A 13,163-nucleotide genomic window follows, 5' to 3' on the forward strand; every position below is an offset into this window, starting at 1 on the left:
CACGTAAGTGATACTCAATACATGTTTGAACAAACAAATGAATGAGTGTGGCCACTTATAAAGCTGAAGTCTTGTCCAGAGGTACTCCAAGGCATGTCAGGTCTGAGATTTTATTGGGGAGAGGGAGACTTAACTTGATTAACATGAGGTAGAACCAAAGTCAAGATAAAAAAATAACTCTCAGTCCTTGACTAGAAAGTGACTTTATTCTGCCACCCACCAGTTAAGGGAGTAAAGAATATTAATGTGCACTTTCTGCCTTGATGTGGGTGGGAGGTAAAAGAAATAAGGGAGGGACTAGCACAGTTATACTCTGAGAAAAATCTTCACATGTTTGCAAGCAGAAAATGGTGCTGGATACACAAGCGAGAGATGGTCATGTGAATGTTATGGTTTGCTGGATAAAGTGTCTCAAAACATGAGTCAGAGTCCCCTAGAAAGTCTGGAATTTCTAATAATTAGGTTGTCTCAGTGCAACAGAAAAACATGACCTCATCTCTTATAAGCAGTTACGTTTTCCAGGATAACAAAGCTTAAAATTTATCTTAGAAGAATTTTACTAGATGAGATAAAAGAAAACTAATGTTCATCTGCATTTCCTGCCTAATATCATCATAAGTGTTTGGGTATAATCATTGAACAGCCTAACTTTGTTCATAATTTGTTGATGTTATTTAAGCTTGTAAAAATATTTCTAAATGTCAAAGGGAGTCCAAACAGCAAATCCCTCTATGATTAAGATGTTTTTGCAACCAAAATGATATGGATGATAACAGTTTGCATCATCCCTTGGAATTTAATGTCCCAGTGAGCAAATACATACCTCAAATTGGCTCTTGATCTTGGACTATGGGAGACCAGCCAATAGTTAAATAAAGCAAAGAAGCTTCAACATGGTCAAGGCTCAAGACAGAAATGAAACATTAGCTCACTCTTCTGGAGAGATCTATTTCAGGAAGTAGAGAAAGGAATTCTGGATTTAAGTATGTGTATATTTGTATGTGAGAGAGATGCAATTTAGTATAGTTTAATTGTGCTATAGTTTAATTGTGACTGTCAGTTAAATAATATAAATTTGACCAAAAATTATTAAAATAAGTTCATTTAATAAAAAATGAGTGTGTGTATGATAAGATACATATGTAAGATTTTAGAGCTAATGGCCCTGGTATAGGTAAAAGGTCAGGAGTAGGATAGTTGTGATAGAGCAGGTTGTGATTAAGCTACAGAAGTCTGAAACTCTGAAATGTCACAGAGTTTCTGACATTTCAGATACCTAAAATGAAGGGATTTAAAAAAAAAAAGGAGCTGAAAAAGAAAGTCTCCAGAGTAGAGGAAGGAGATAAATGATTCCACAGGGGAGGAGGAGGAGTAGATCCACAGGGGTCTGCAATCAAAAGGGCACCTGCATCTCCATGAGCTGGTCCAAGGATCATACACTGAGTCAGGGACTGTTAGATAATGATCTTATGGGAATGAACATGAAAAAGACTTTGTTCAGGGAAAGATACTATTGGTCCAAAATCAGGCTTGGCTGTGAAAGACCTGGTGACAAACACCCACGTATTTCCTCACTCTTTGTTGCAATTACCCAGCACCCACAGCCAACTATTAACTTGGTGTCTCCACCGAGCCACTCCTCCCACCTTTTGGTGGAGTCTTTCCCTATCCATTCTGGGCTCTGATTTTGTGGTTGACTTTGACCAACAGGAGATGTACTATCATGACAAGCACAGGGGCTTGATAAGACTCCTGTTCAGTGTGTCCTCTCAGGGGCCCTGAGCTGCCATGTAAGAAGTGCACCTACCCACATGGAGAGATGACATTGAGAAGGAGGGGCCTTGAGATGATGTGAGGACAATGAGAGTCACCTGAGAGGGAGAATGAAGGATGCCTATGCAGGAGCACACTGGAGACCTCCACACTGTGCAATGGCCTGAGAGTGAAGAAGACATTTAGGTTGTTCCAGAAGAGCAGAGAGGTAAGACTGATGGGACCTTGGAAGGGAAGTACTGACATAGTGGCATGTCCTCTGATGTTGATCAGAGAACAGACTGGGAGAGGAAGTCTTCAAAAATGAACTCAAAATTCTTCCCCTCCCTGTTCACAAGCCCTCCCTCACATCAGGAGACAGAGTTTATTTCCCCTTACCTTGAATGTGGCATAGCTCTGTGTTTGCTTTACCTAATATGAAATAGCATAAGTGGCATTCTATGGCTTCCAAGTAAGGTTTTAAAGGTATCTGCAGCTTCTCCTTCCTTCCCAGAAGGTTTGCTCTTGAGACATCACCTCTTGAAACCTAGTTTCTATGCTTGCTCAGAAGCTCAAGTCACACAAAGAGGGAATCTACAAGAGAACTGTGGGAATAGGGCCTGGAGCCACCCCTAAGCTCCCACTGACAGCCATCAACTGCCAACCTCACAAGTGATTCATCTCAGAAGTTTCAGCCCCAAAATCCCCCAAACGACTACAGCCCCAGCCAATCTCATGAGCTGTGACTGAGCTCAGTCAACCCAAACAACTGTGATGGATCATAATTGGAGCGATTTGAGGGTGGTTTGTTACTCAGCCTGTAGCTGAGTAACATCATAATAAATGATCTAGGAATGGGAATTCTTACAAAATCTTGAAATTTTTATTTTTAATATTCCAACATTCTTCATAAACATTATTCATCTCTATGAATTGTTAAAAATGATAATAAATATAAAATAATGAATTTAGTAATATTTTCAAAGAACTATAACCCAGAGAGAATATCCAACTACTGGAAAATGTCAGCAAACATTATTGGATAGAATTCAAATAAATGGAACATTTAGATCTCCTAGCAAGCACTAACAGAATCATGTGTCTAAATGTCCAATTTAAGGGTTTATTTTGCTTCCAAAGCATGTTATTTCTTGGAGCACCGTTCATAGGATTTGCATAAAACACATTCATATTTTATTTTATTTTCAATAAGGATTTCCCATTCGAAGAAGGAGCTTCAAACACACACTCATAACCTGGCAGCGGCAATGGCAAGGCTGACTGATTAGACTTGACCCGTTCTCTCCTATCTGTCCCTGCCCCAGTTCCCATAAATCTAGGCCTTTGTATTTGGGTCCACGCTAGTGTTTTCTGCTCTCACTTTCTACTTGGTATCAGAGGATTCCTTCCAACCAGTAACAGTCTCAATGTTGCATTGTATCAATTCCTGCAAAAGAATACTATTTTCTCCTATTTTCCTGATTTTATGACTGATAGTTCTCAGAATTTATAGCTCAGAAAAACATGTACATCTCCCAATAAGTACCAAGAAAGAATTCCCGTGTGGAAACAGCGGCAGTAGTAGATAGCAGCATTCTCAATCTGAGAGAGTTTCTAGGTACTGAGCAAACTGGCAACAAAGCAAACAGCTCCCAGAGCCCAGAGCCCAAATTCAAGTGAGGGAAACATACAAAACAAATAAGCAGACACAACTACATGATCACAAATCAAGTCCGTCCTGCACTGCAAGCGTCCAGGTGAAGGTGGGAAGCTGCCAGATGAAAGAAGAAGGTGTGGATTCTAAGAAGACATTCTTGAAGAGAAGCCCACAGATGGGCTGGCTGCAAAGACAGGTGACTCCAGAGTTACCCAGGAGAAGCAGCAAGGTACGCTCAGATATGAAGATGAACACCAAGATGGCCACTCCCCACACCAGCCGGAGCCGGTGTATCAGGCCATTCAGCCTTCCCACAAGGTAGAGTCTATTCAGCACAGTGTTACGGTCACTTGCTTTTTTATAACATCATTGTATTTCCTCATAATTTGCACCTTTTTCCTCAGACCCATAATTTTTTTTTCTTTATGGGTATAATGCACATAACAATCAGTGCTACATTTCTTGTAAATTGCGGTCATTCCTCATAAATCCTCAATAAATATTTCCGATGACGCTAATAATTAGAAGAAAAGACAGAGGTTCTTATATAGGCTTCTAACAAGCACATAAGACATCCTTAAGAAATGCCTACTTCATCGAGCTAGTCTCATTCCGTTGCTTGGCTGCCTCCTGAGTTAACAGCCTTAACAGCCCTACTGACAGTAAAGATGGTACCTCTGTAACCTGTCCCCTGAGGACCTGAGAAGGTTCTATCGTGTGAACTCTTCTAGGCATTTCTGTGAGTTTAATTATGTCTGACTATAAAGTGTGATAAGAAAACGACCTGGTTAATTTAAGAGTTCCATCAGTTTATGCTGTTTTAGTACTCACAAAAATCCTCTTGCACCATCAGGTAATTTTCCTACAAGCAAAGGACAGATTTAACAGTGACCAGAGCAGGACTTAATGCCATGGAACAACCTATTCTGGCCAGCTTCAATCACTCCTCTGGCTAAGTCTTGCTCTCCCCCTGTAAAGCTCTGCGTGACACCCATGAGCAGCCACCACTTAGGACTAATTTTGAGATCCCGAAGATGTGAGTTGTGTTGATGTGAGGAGAATGAATAAGAAGAGAAGGAAATGGACAAAGAGAATTAAGATGGTGGGTATTTTTCCAACGATGACTGGGGAATGCGTCTCAATTAACATTTGCGAGTCCTGGGAAATTAGCATGACTTTACGGAAGCCTCTCAGAGGTCTGACGTCGCTAATAAAAATTCCATAGATTTATAGAATGAATTGCTTTTTGAGAACCACCCTGTCATTCGCAGCTAAGCCTCATAACCTCTTAGGTGGTAGAGGAAGGGAAGAGAAATGAGCTGACAACACACTCAGGCTGCTGCTCAAGGATCTACCTGCAGGCCCAGCAAGGGAGTTTCGGGCACCAGCTGACATTCAGTTTCTTCAGGGCCAAGTGCAATCCTCCCAGCCCACAGCTCCCCAAAAGGGTGGTTCAGAAACTGAAGTGGTTCACCTTTCACTTAACTCCAAATAATCATGTGGGTTTGTGGCTTGGGAAGCCCCTTCCCTGCCTCTCCTAATGAGGCCTCAGAACATTAACCAAGATCAGAAGCTAACCGGAGGGTGAACTTGTGGAGACTTTAGGGAGGTCAGTTTATTTGGGATTTAACCAGATGTATTTCAATCTCATTAGACAACTTGAAACACAATATAAAATTTTATTTGGGTTATTTGATTCTCACACCTCATAAATTGGGTGGAATGAATTTTGATCTACCTAACACCTCCTGGTAAAAGATTGGTGAGGGTGGGAAAGTGGGTTCCAGGATTTGGCATGAGGAATATCCCAAGGGAAAGTCTCTCACAGAACCTGGTTCAGAGACACTGAGGTGCAGCAGGAGTGGGACAGTGGAGTGCACATCTGTCCATACAACGTCCTTGATGGGATCAGAAGGGAAGCAGCCCAGTCCAGTCTTTCCTACCCTGCCTGCCCCTTGGGTCAGCAAATGCCCATGAAGGAAGTAATGGCCATGATTTTCAACTCCTCCTTGAATCCCATATCACCCTTAAGGTGTCTCATCTTTCCTCACTGGACTGGCTCCTTTCACACTTTACTTGGGTTCTTCAGCTCAACCAAGCCAACCTATCAGCTGTTCCTCTACAAGATGCTATGTGGCTGTCTAAGCCACGTTGTGTCACAAACAACACCCCTCAAAGACCTACTACACTATGTGTGCACACAAAGGTGGGGACCCTTGCTGGAAAACTATGAAATACCCAGCATGGAGGGCCTCCTGGTGGCCTAGAGGTTAAGTCTCATTGCTGTCACCACTATGGCCTGAGTTCAATCCCCCAACCAGAGAGTTGACCCACAGGATGCTACAGACCTCTCCTGGCCTGCCCACTGCTCCCCTCAGCAGTGTACTTCAGTGGATCCACCTGTTCTGCTCCCCACTCTATCTTTGGGGAATCCTCTCACCGCCCCCACACCTCTGGCCCATACCCCAGTTCTACACACAAAAATAAAATCCAGCATGACAACAGCAGAGCAAAGCCCAAATGTGGGGTTCCCTGTGTCCACAGCAGCCTCGTGCCTGGGAAGCCATGGCAGCTGTCTCCTTCCACGACTGGAAGTAGGAATGTACCCATAACAAGCTTGTCAGTGAAACCCAATCTTCCTTCAACCCAAATGTGTGGAATGAGATGCTGCCTTTGCACTCATATATTTTCTTGCCAATAGGACTATAAAATCTCTAAAAATCACCCTGCACCTTATTTTTAATCCCTCAGTGGGACCTCACACAATACTTGATGTAGCGTAGGTAGCCAAGAAATGACTGTTTTCTAAATAATAATGTCGAAACATTTATGAATTACACTCTGCCTCAGCAGGGCTCTGTTTGACTCCAAGTCCGGGGAAAACAGCACTCCTGTTCAGCAAAGGACAGCACACCTCCAGGGCCCTCAGGACAGGTGAGGCCCTGGAGCTAGGCAGGCAGCAAATGCGCATGAGCCTGGTCTCCCCAGTTAGGCCTGCAGTGAGGACAGTCCCTGCCAGGAGCCAGACATCCACCAGTGCTTGAAGCCAGGCTCCACAGCAGCAGCCGTAGGAGACAGGGTCTGGGGCTATACGCTGGGACCACGGCTCCTCCCTGGACAGCTTTTAGGGGTGCAGAAACGAGGGGCCCACAGAGCATTTCACTTTAAATCCACGTTCATTCTTGTGGTCGGGCACTGCAGCCTTCCAGGTGAAGGTCACAGCCGTTGCATCAGGGCATGCGACTGTGTGCTGGTCTCAGTCGTTTTCTTTTTTTGTGCCTACCAGCTACTGCTCACAGGGTGGAGGTGATTCTTGCTCCCTGTTCTATTGATGTTGGTTATTTTTATATTATTTTTCTTTCGTGCTCTGATATCTATCAAGGTCTCAAATCCACAGTGAGCAGGGGGTTATCCAAGAATCAAAGCACAGAGCTGGTGCAGATGGAAGAAGGTTGAGGGGAGTGACGCGATTTATTTCAGAGAGATCTGCCATCATCCGTCATTCCTGGAGCAAGGGCCATCTCGCATCCAATCTTGCATCCAGTGATTCCCAAATCTTTGTACACATGGATTCATTTGTCCTCCATGGGGAGCGAATGTTAACTGTTTATGTTGCTATTTGACCTTACACAATTAGAGACCCTTCATTTTGCTGCAGGTCACCTCTCTGTCCACCACCCAACATGCAAGTGAGAGCCGGAATGTCTCTGAATGGCCCAAACAGAGGCACCAACGCCTTTACATTTTGTTCACAGCAGAAGTCCTTCCTTAGAAGCCAGCGGTACTTATTTTAAACACTATTCTGACAAATTTGGTTATCTGGTTTCACAGTCAACTAAAGATGAAGGGCTTTCCTGGAGGGAAGGAGAGGAGAGGGAGGCAGGCCAAGTGACAACTGAGATGCATGACAAATTTGAGTGGCAGGAACGGGGGACAGTTTCGCATCTCCCAGACACTCACAGCCCCTCCCCTCCACACAGTCTGTGCTTTCCCTGCTCAGGCAAAGGAGACCTTGGTCTATGAAGGCTCACACCTGCTTCTCCTTCCGGGGGTTCCTGGCCATCAACCACCTGCTTATTCTTCAGGATCCAACCCAAGTGACCCCATCTATGTGACACCTGCTCCTTACATGTTTGCCCATCTGTACCCCAAATTAAATGTAAAGTGTGGGGCTCTCCCTGATGGTGCAACAGGTTAAAGCACCACACTATGAAGCTCTCAGAAGCCACTGCAGCACAAGTTTGATCCCCGGCCCCGGAGGTGACCTACATGGCACGGCAGGAGGCAGACCTCTCCTGACACGCCCACTGCTCCCCTCAGCAGTGCCCTTCAGTACATCTGCCCGTTCTGCTCCCCACTCTTAAGCATAAATAAATAAATCTTTAAATAAATTAACCTTTAAATGAATAAGTAAATAAAATGTAAATTGTCGTCTCTGTGCTCCTGGCCAGACTCAGCATTTCCTGACAATTGAGGTCATTTTGAATTCATCTTCACAGCCACCTGCTGCAAACCTAGTAAGTGCTCAGTCAATATTTGTTCAAAGAAAGGAGGGATTACCAGTGAAAAGTAGAGTAAAAACGTACAGCAAACAGGAGTTGCTGGAATTGTCATCCCGAAATACGGCCACTAGTTTGAGTGACAAGGAGCATGATAAATTATTTAGGCAAAGCTAAGCCTTGTTCCTGATCCATTGTGTTGAAAGGCAAGTCGGAGTGTAGCATATTTTTAGAACGGTTTTGATAAAAGCTATAGAAGTCAGTTATTTGAAACACCTCACCTGAGTTAATATTTAATAGATAGGGAGCTACCATCAACATTACTTACTCAGTGTCTGAACTAAAAGGAATTGACATTTCTAAGACAGAAACTCTAGCCCATCACTTCAAGTTTGGCCTCCCCTCTTGGGCCTAGAGTGGAGAGGAGGCATCTTGTCCTCCGAGGAGGCAGCGCTGGGTGTGTCCCTTAGGGCAGGAACAGACGTGACCGGCGCAGCAGCCAAAACCTAACCAGCAAAACAAGCTGCAACAGCTGACACAAAGAAGGTCCCTCTCCCAGGGGGAGATTGTGTTTTCTTTCCACAATTTTATTTACTATTTAGTCCTATAAAAATATATGGTGCTTTCGAAATGTTTATTAGCAGCCATAATATTTGTCCAAACAAATAAGCTATTTGTGTTCAACTTGTCAAAAGACAAGTTGAAGGGAGAGCTGAAGGAGAGCAAGTGAACAGTCCGACACATTCCAAACCCACCCCACGGCAGCACATTAGAACATGGTAAAACCGGTGATAAAACCCATTGTCTCATGTTTTCTGGGCATCTTCCAGGTGTTCAGCACCCTTGTCTAAAGTATCGGCTCATTTTAGTTCAGCAATAAGCCTGTCTTCCTAAGAGAAACACAAACATTGTGTCTCATGCCCACTCCCATTAAATATTCTGTGGCGCGATGCTAGGAAGGAATTGCCTCTTTGCTGACCATGTTACTTCAGTTCAGTCCCCCCCCACCACACACACGCACACACACACCTTCACCTCTTCACCCTGATTTCCACAGCAGGTGGGATGACAGAGCGAGCGGCTGCGCAGGGTCAAGGAAGTGACACAGCTGGCGAAGTCCCCAGCACACTGTCCCCACCTTCATGACCTTCAGGGCTAACACCCTGCTTTTCAAAGTCACAGCCACAGGCAGCTTCATGGCTGCTGTGCAAAGCAACTCCAGTGCTTAAAACCTGCCCACTGCCACCACTTGGGAGGAAGGACTGCTTGAGTCTTCAATAGACTGTCAGGCCCAGACAAACGATGCCAAGGCAGGCTAGCGACATCTGAGACAAGGCGCACACCCGAGTTCCCCACCTAAAGGCACAGTTGGGATGGTGAGAAGAGGAGCCAGGGTCAGAATGAGACCCAGAGGCTCCACAGCCACTCTCCCACACCCCCAAGCATCGCCGCGACGTGCTCCAAGGAGAGCCCCAAGCTTAGCGCAATTGGGACTGGTAGTGCTGGGCTGGGCTGGCCATTCGCAGAGACTCCAGATGTAGGGTGGACCATATTTCAGTGAAGAATAAAATTCAGCGATCAAACCTTTCATTCCAACTCTATGACAAGAAAACTAGGAAGACAAGCGCGAAAAGGCATCACCCATAACCCCTCCCTTTGCACCATAGTCTGAGACAATCTAGCATGAGAACATTCTGGCAGGTGGAACTCACGTGGTGCCAGATGTGGGCAATGTCCAGTGGTCCCTCCCCCTGGCATGAAGCCAGAGCCCTTCTCTCCAGAGCTTCTCTGCTCTTTCCCGAGGAGCTGGTGCATACTTATTTGCAGGGGTGTCTTCAAACAACCGAAACACAGCAGTCTTGTTTTGGTTTGGTTTTTGTTTTTGCTGAATTTGAGAAGTTGGGAGTTCAGCTCGCCAAGACCTGCTAGGTAGAGGAGCTGGGAGGTGCTGTGAGACCACCCCCCACCCCCCACCCCCCGCTGCCAGTCTTCACCCATTGTCCAGGCTCCCTCACCTATAGACTCCCAGGCTGGCCAGGTGGGTCGATGGGCAGCACTAAGCAGACGTGGACACTGATGGTCCCACTCACCCATGCCCGTGGAGGTGCCTAGCAAAGGCTACACATCCTCTAAGTCGCCAGGCCTTGGCCCACTCTGAGAACCCAGCAGAGGCCTTAGCACTGCCCAGAATGGCCCCAGCTTCTGGTTTCCTGAACCCCAATATTCCCGGGCCCGGGAATGGCGCATTGCATTCTTTTCACCCTCGTCTCTGGATGGCCTTGAGGGCCAGTGACACCAATTCCCTGTATTCAGTCCCTCTGTCCAAACTCCCTAGAGCAGTTTTTGACTCCTGGGATCAACCTTTCTACTTCATGAGTCCTCTCTGTGATACTGTTCTCGGCTGGCTTTACAAGCTTTGCTTCAGTGCCCCATAGACATGGAAGCATTATTTCACAGGGCTCCATAATTCTAATGGCTATAAAATTGTTTCCTTGGGTTGCTGAAGTATGTCTCCCACTTACCCTTGGTCCTTTAGCTTCCAAGGTACCCTTCTAGCTCTCTGCAGCCCCATCACCCACAGGGGTCCCCTGGTGCAATGGCATGATTAGGGTCTGGTTGGAAGGGTAACTAGAGGTGCCCGTCTGAAATCCCACCATTTCTGAGTCGTTCCCTGAGGTTAAAACACTTCAGAAAGCATCACACCAGCAGAGAGTCCAGGAGTTGCTGTCACCTGCAAAACCTTCCCAGGAACTCAACCTACTTCTTTCCTTCCAACTGTTGGTTGACAGTCAGGCCAGGCAGGTTCACTCTTACGACTGGAAAGTGAATTTGGGGGCCTCTGGCATCATCCTCACAGGTTTTAATGGTGAGCAGGGGAAACAAGCACCTCAGCCTCCTTCCCCGGGCACAGGTGGGCACACTTACACACCTGTGCTCAGGTGTCCGTAATCAGGCACTCAAACCCCCCCCCACACACACCTTCTATGCTAACAAGATCAAGGCCGCAGGTGCTAGCCATGGAGGCCAATGGTTCAAACAGCCTGAGCAACTCTCTTTGCCCTGCAGTCTTGGTGCAACAGGGACGGTGCTGCTGGAGCAGCCAGCTTGAGAGAAGCAGCCTGGGAAAGCGGCCCCGGCTGGCGTCTGAGTGGCAGGAGGGGAGCCAGGTCCTGGGGCGAGAACATGAGGTGTGGCAAGGAGAGAGGACCTGCACCAGGACAGCACCCGCTGCCCCTGCTCTGCCGGGCCCTGCTTCTCCTGGGTGCAGGGCCTGTCTTCCCTTCCTCTGCACTCAGGTACACTCACCTTCACCGCAGCAAGGAAAAAAAGGGAGAAAGCCCACGAAATTACTACTTGCTCTATGTGAACAGTTGCTGCAGTTTCTACATATCTCATTGGTAAGCAGCCTACAGCTCAAGAAGATATTTTATCCAGCTGCCCTCTTCCCCGAAAGTAAACAGATAATAAAATAAATCTAATCAGCATTCCTTTTCACTTAGCTGAAATTAAATTTTACTCATCACGGGTAAGTGGCTAATTACATGTTTAGTGTAAAGAAAATTCCGAGGACATTACCTTATTTACTTTCTTCTGTGTCAATAGATGAGAGGACATTGGCATTCAGAGGTAGGTGGGATCAGCTGGCTGCTGGTGTCAACTTACCTTGGATGGCCTGAATTCAGAAAGCAAAGCAAACAAGAGATACTGCAATGAAATTGCCTTCACCCGGGAGTCCAGCAGCTGCCCACTGGTGATGGCAAGTGCTGAGGAAATTGCTTCCCAGATGAACCGACCTCCGCGTCAGAGAATTTGAGAGAAATGAAGGGGGAGACCAAAAGTTCTTGAGTGACTATTATGGGACCATCACCTTTCCTGTGTCCACATCTTTGTGTATGTGTGTGTGTACATACATATATATACAGTGTATAAATATATACATATATGTACATACATGTGTGTGCATGTGTAAATATGTGTGTGCATTGCATCATTCTTCATTTTTAGACAATCCATCATGTATGGAATGTTGGGGTGCAAGTATCAATGCATCAGCTCATGTATGGTCCCCAAGGAATTCCCACCACCAATTCACCTGGGCAGCATCGCCGTAGTCCCTTGCTCTCCCCACCCGTCGCGACCCAAGTTCCTCTCCTTCACCCACCAAATTATTTCTTATGTCCAGTCTTCCTCCCAGCCCCACAAGAAGAGCAGAACATTCGCAGCCATTTCGCAGTGGGTAAAAACGACTTTCAAAGACGCAGCGTCCCCCGCGCCAGTCAGGAAGCGCGCAGGTGGGCGGCAGGAGAGCCAGAGCTCACCTGCAAGGACATGCGGTGAATGGTGACACTGCCTATGTGGCAAAAGGGGCGCCTTTCCTGACACATCACCCCTACTCGTTCGCACACTACGTGCACCCCAACATTCCAAGGCCCTAGATCAGTACTGAAAGATTCCCTTGAAGGAAACTCAACGCAATCACAACCCGGGTCACCCCTCACCTGCTTGAACGTCCTCATTGGCCTCGTCCCAAGGCAACATCTGGCTCCGCAGCCACCTTCCGCGTGACAGTCCTCGCAGATGGCGGGCTGCTCCTCAGAGCTGTCACTCGCGCAGCCTTGCGGCTAGAGCGTGGCGGCACACGCCACCATGGCAGAGACGCCTCCCGCGAGGCGCGCAGGGAACGAGGCGGGCTGCACACCCGCAGGCTTGTTAATGAGAGCTGTGTGTTCAACTCCCCAAGCTCTGAGTGAGACCTGAGGGTATTCTTTTATAACTCGGGAGAAACAGAAATGCAAATAATTTCATACAAACACAACTGTGTTGAATTAGTAATGCTCAAATGAGTCTGTGCACAATTATTCCAGTGTCTGATCATTACTAATCGAAGCTCCTGTTTATGTCATTGCATTTTACTTCTAATACACGCCATGTCAGTCTCTGAAAAAGGAACTTTTGTACTTTCTTCCCATTCACCCTGGGGTTTTCTACAACCTAAGTCTTAGTCAACATCCTACGGGGTTTCAAATTAAAATTATTCTCTTCTATAACAGTTTTAAATGTTATCTGAAGATAGAGTTCAGTAAAATCTGCTTCAACCTACAGACCTAAAAGTGGTCACGGGTAACATCAAAGATAATAAGTGAAAAGAAACAAGTCAAATGGCACCATCTAGGTGACAGCTGAAAGTATGGAGGGAAAGTATGTTCCCTCTGTTATGAAAAACTCATCATTAAAATGATTGCTCAGCTATAAAT

At 46.2% G+C, this 13,163-nt stretch overlaps 1 protein-coding gene across 1 annotated transcript in view; it reads left to right on the forward strand.

The window, feature by feature from the left end:
• LOC101636095 (DNA-directed RNA polymerase II subunit RPB1-like) overlaps nt 1-12,659 on the forward strand; it is a gene marked incomplete at its 5' end in the record, with an annotated part of 28,581 nt that extends 15,922 nt beyond the window's left edge. Inside the window, 1 exon segment of the mRNA XM_012735144.1 lies at nt 12,441-12,659. Coding sequence (XP_012590598.1) covers nt 12,441-12,659 — 219 coding nt within the window.
• Nucleotides 12,660-13,163: the final 504 nt, after the last annotated feature.

This window comes from Condylura cristata, unplaced genomic scaffold (assembly GCF_000260355.1).
Source record: "Condylura cristata isolate star-nosed mole 26May11 unplaced genomic scaffold, ConCri1.0 scaffold00001, whole genome shotgun sequence".
NCBI lineage: Eukaryota > Metazoa > Chordata > Mammalia > Eulipotyphla > Talpidae > Condylura > Condylura cristata.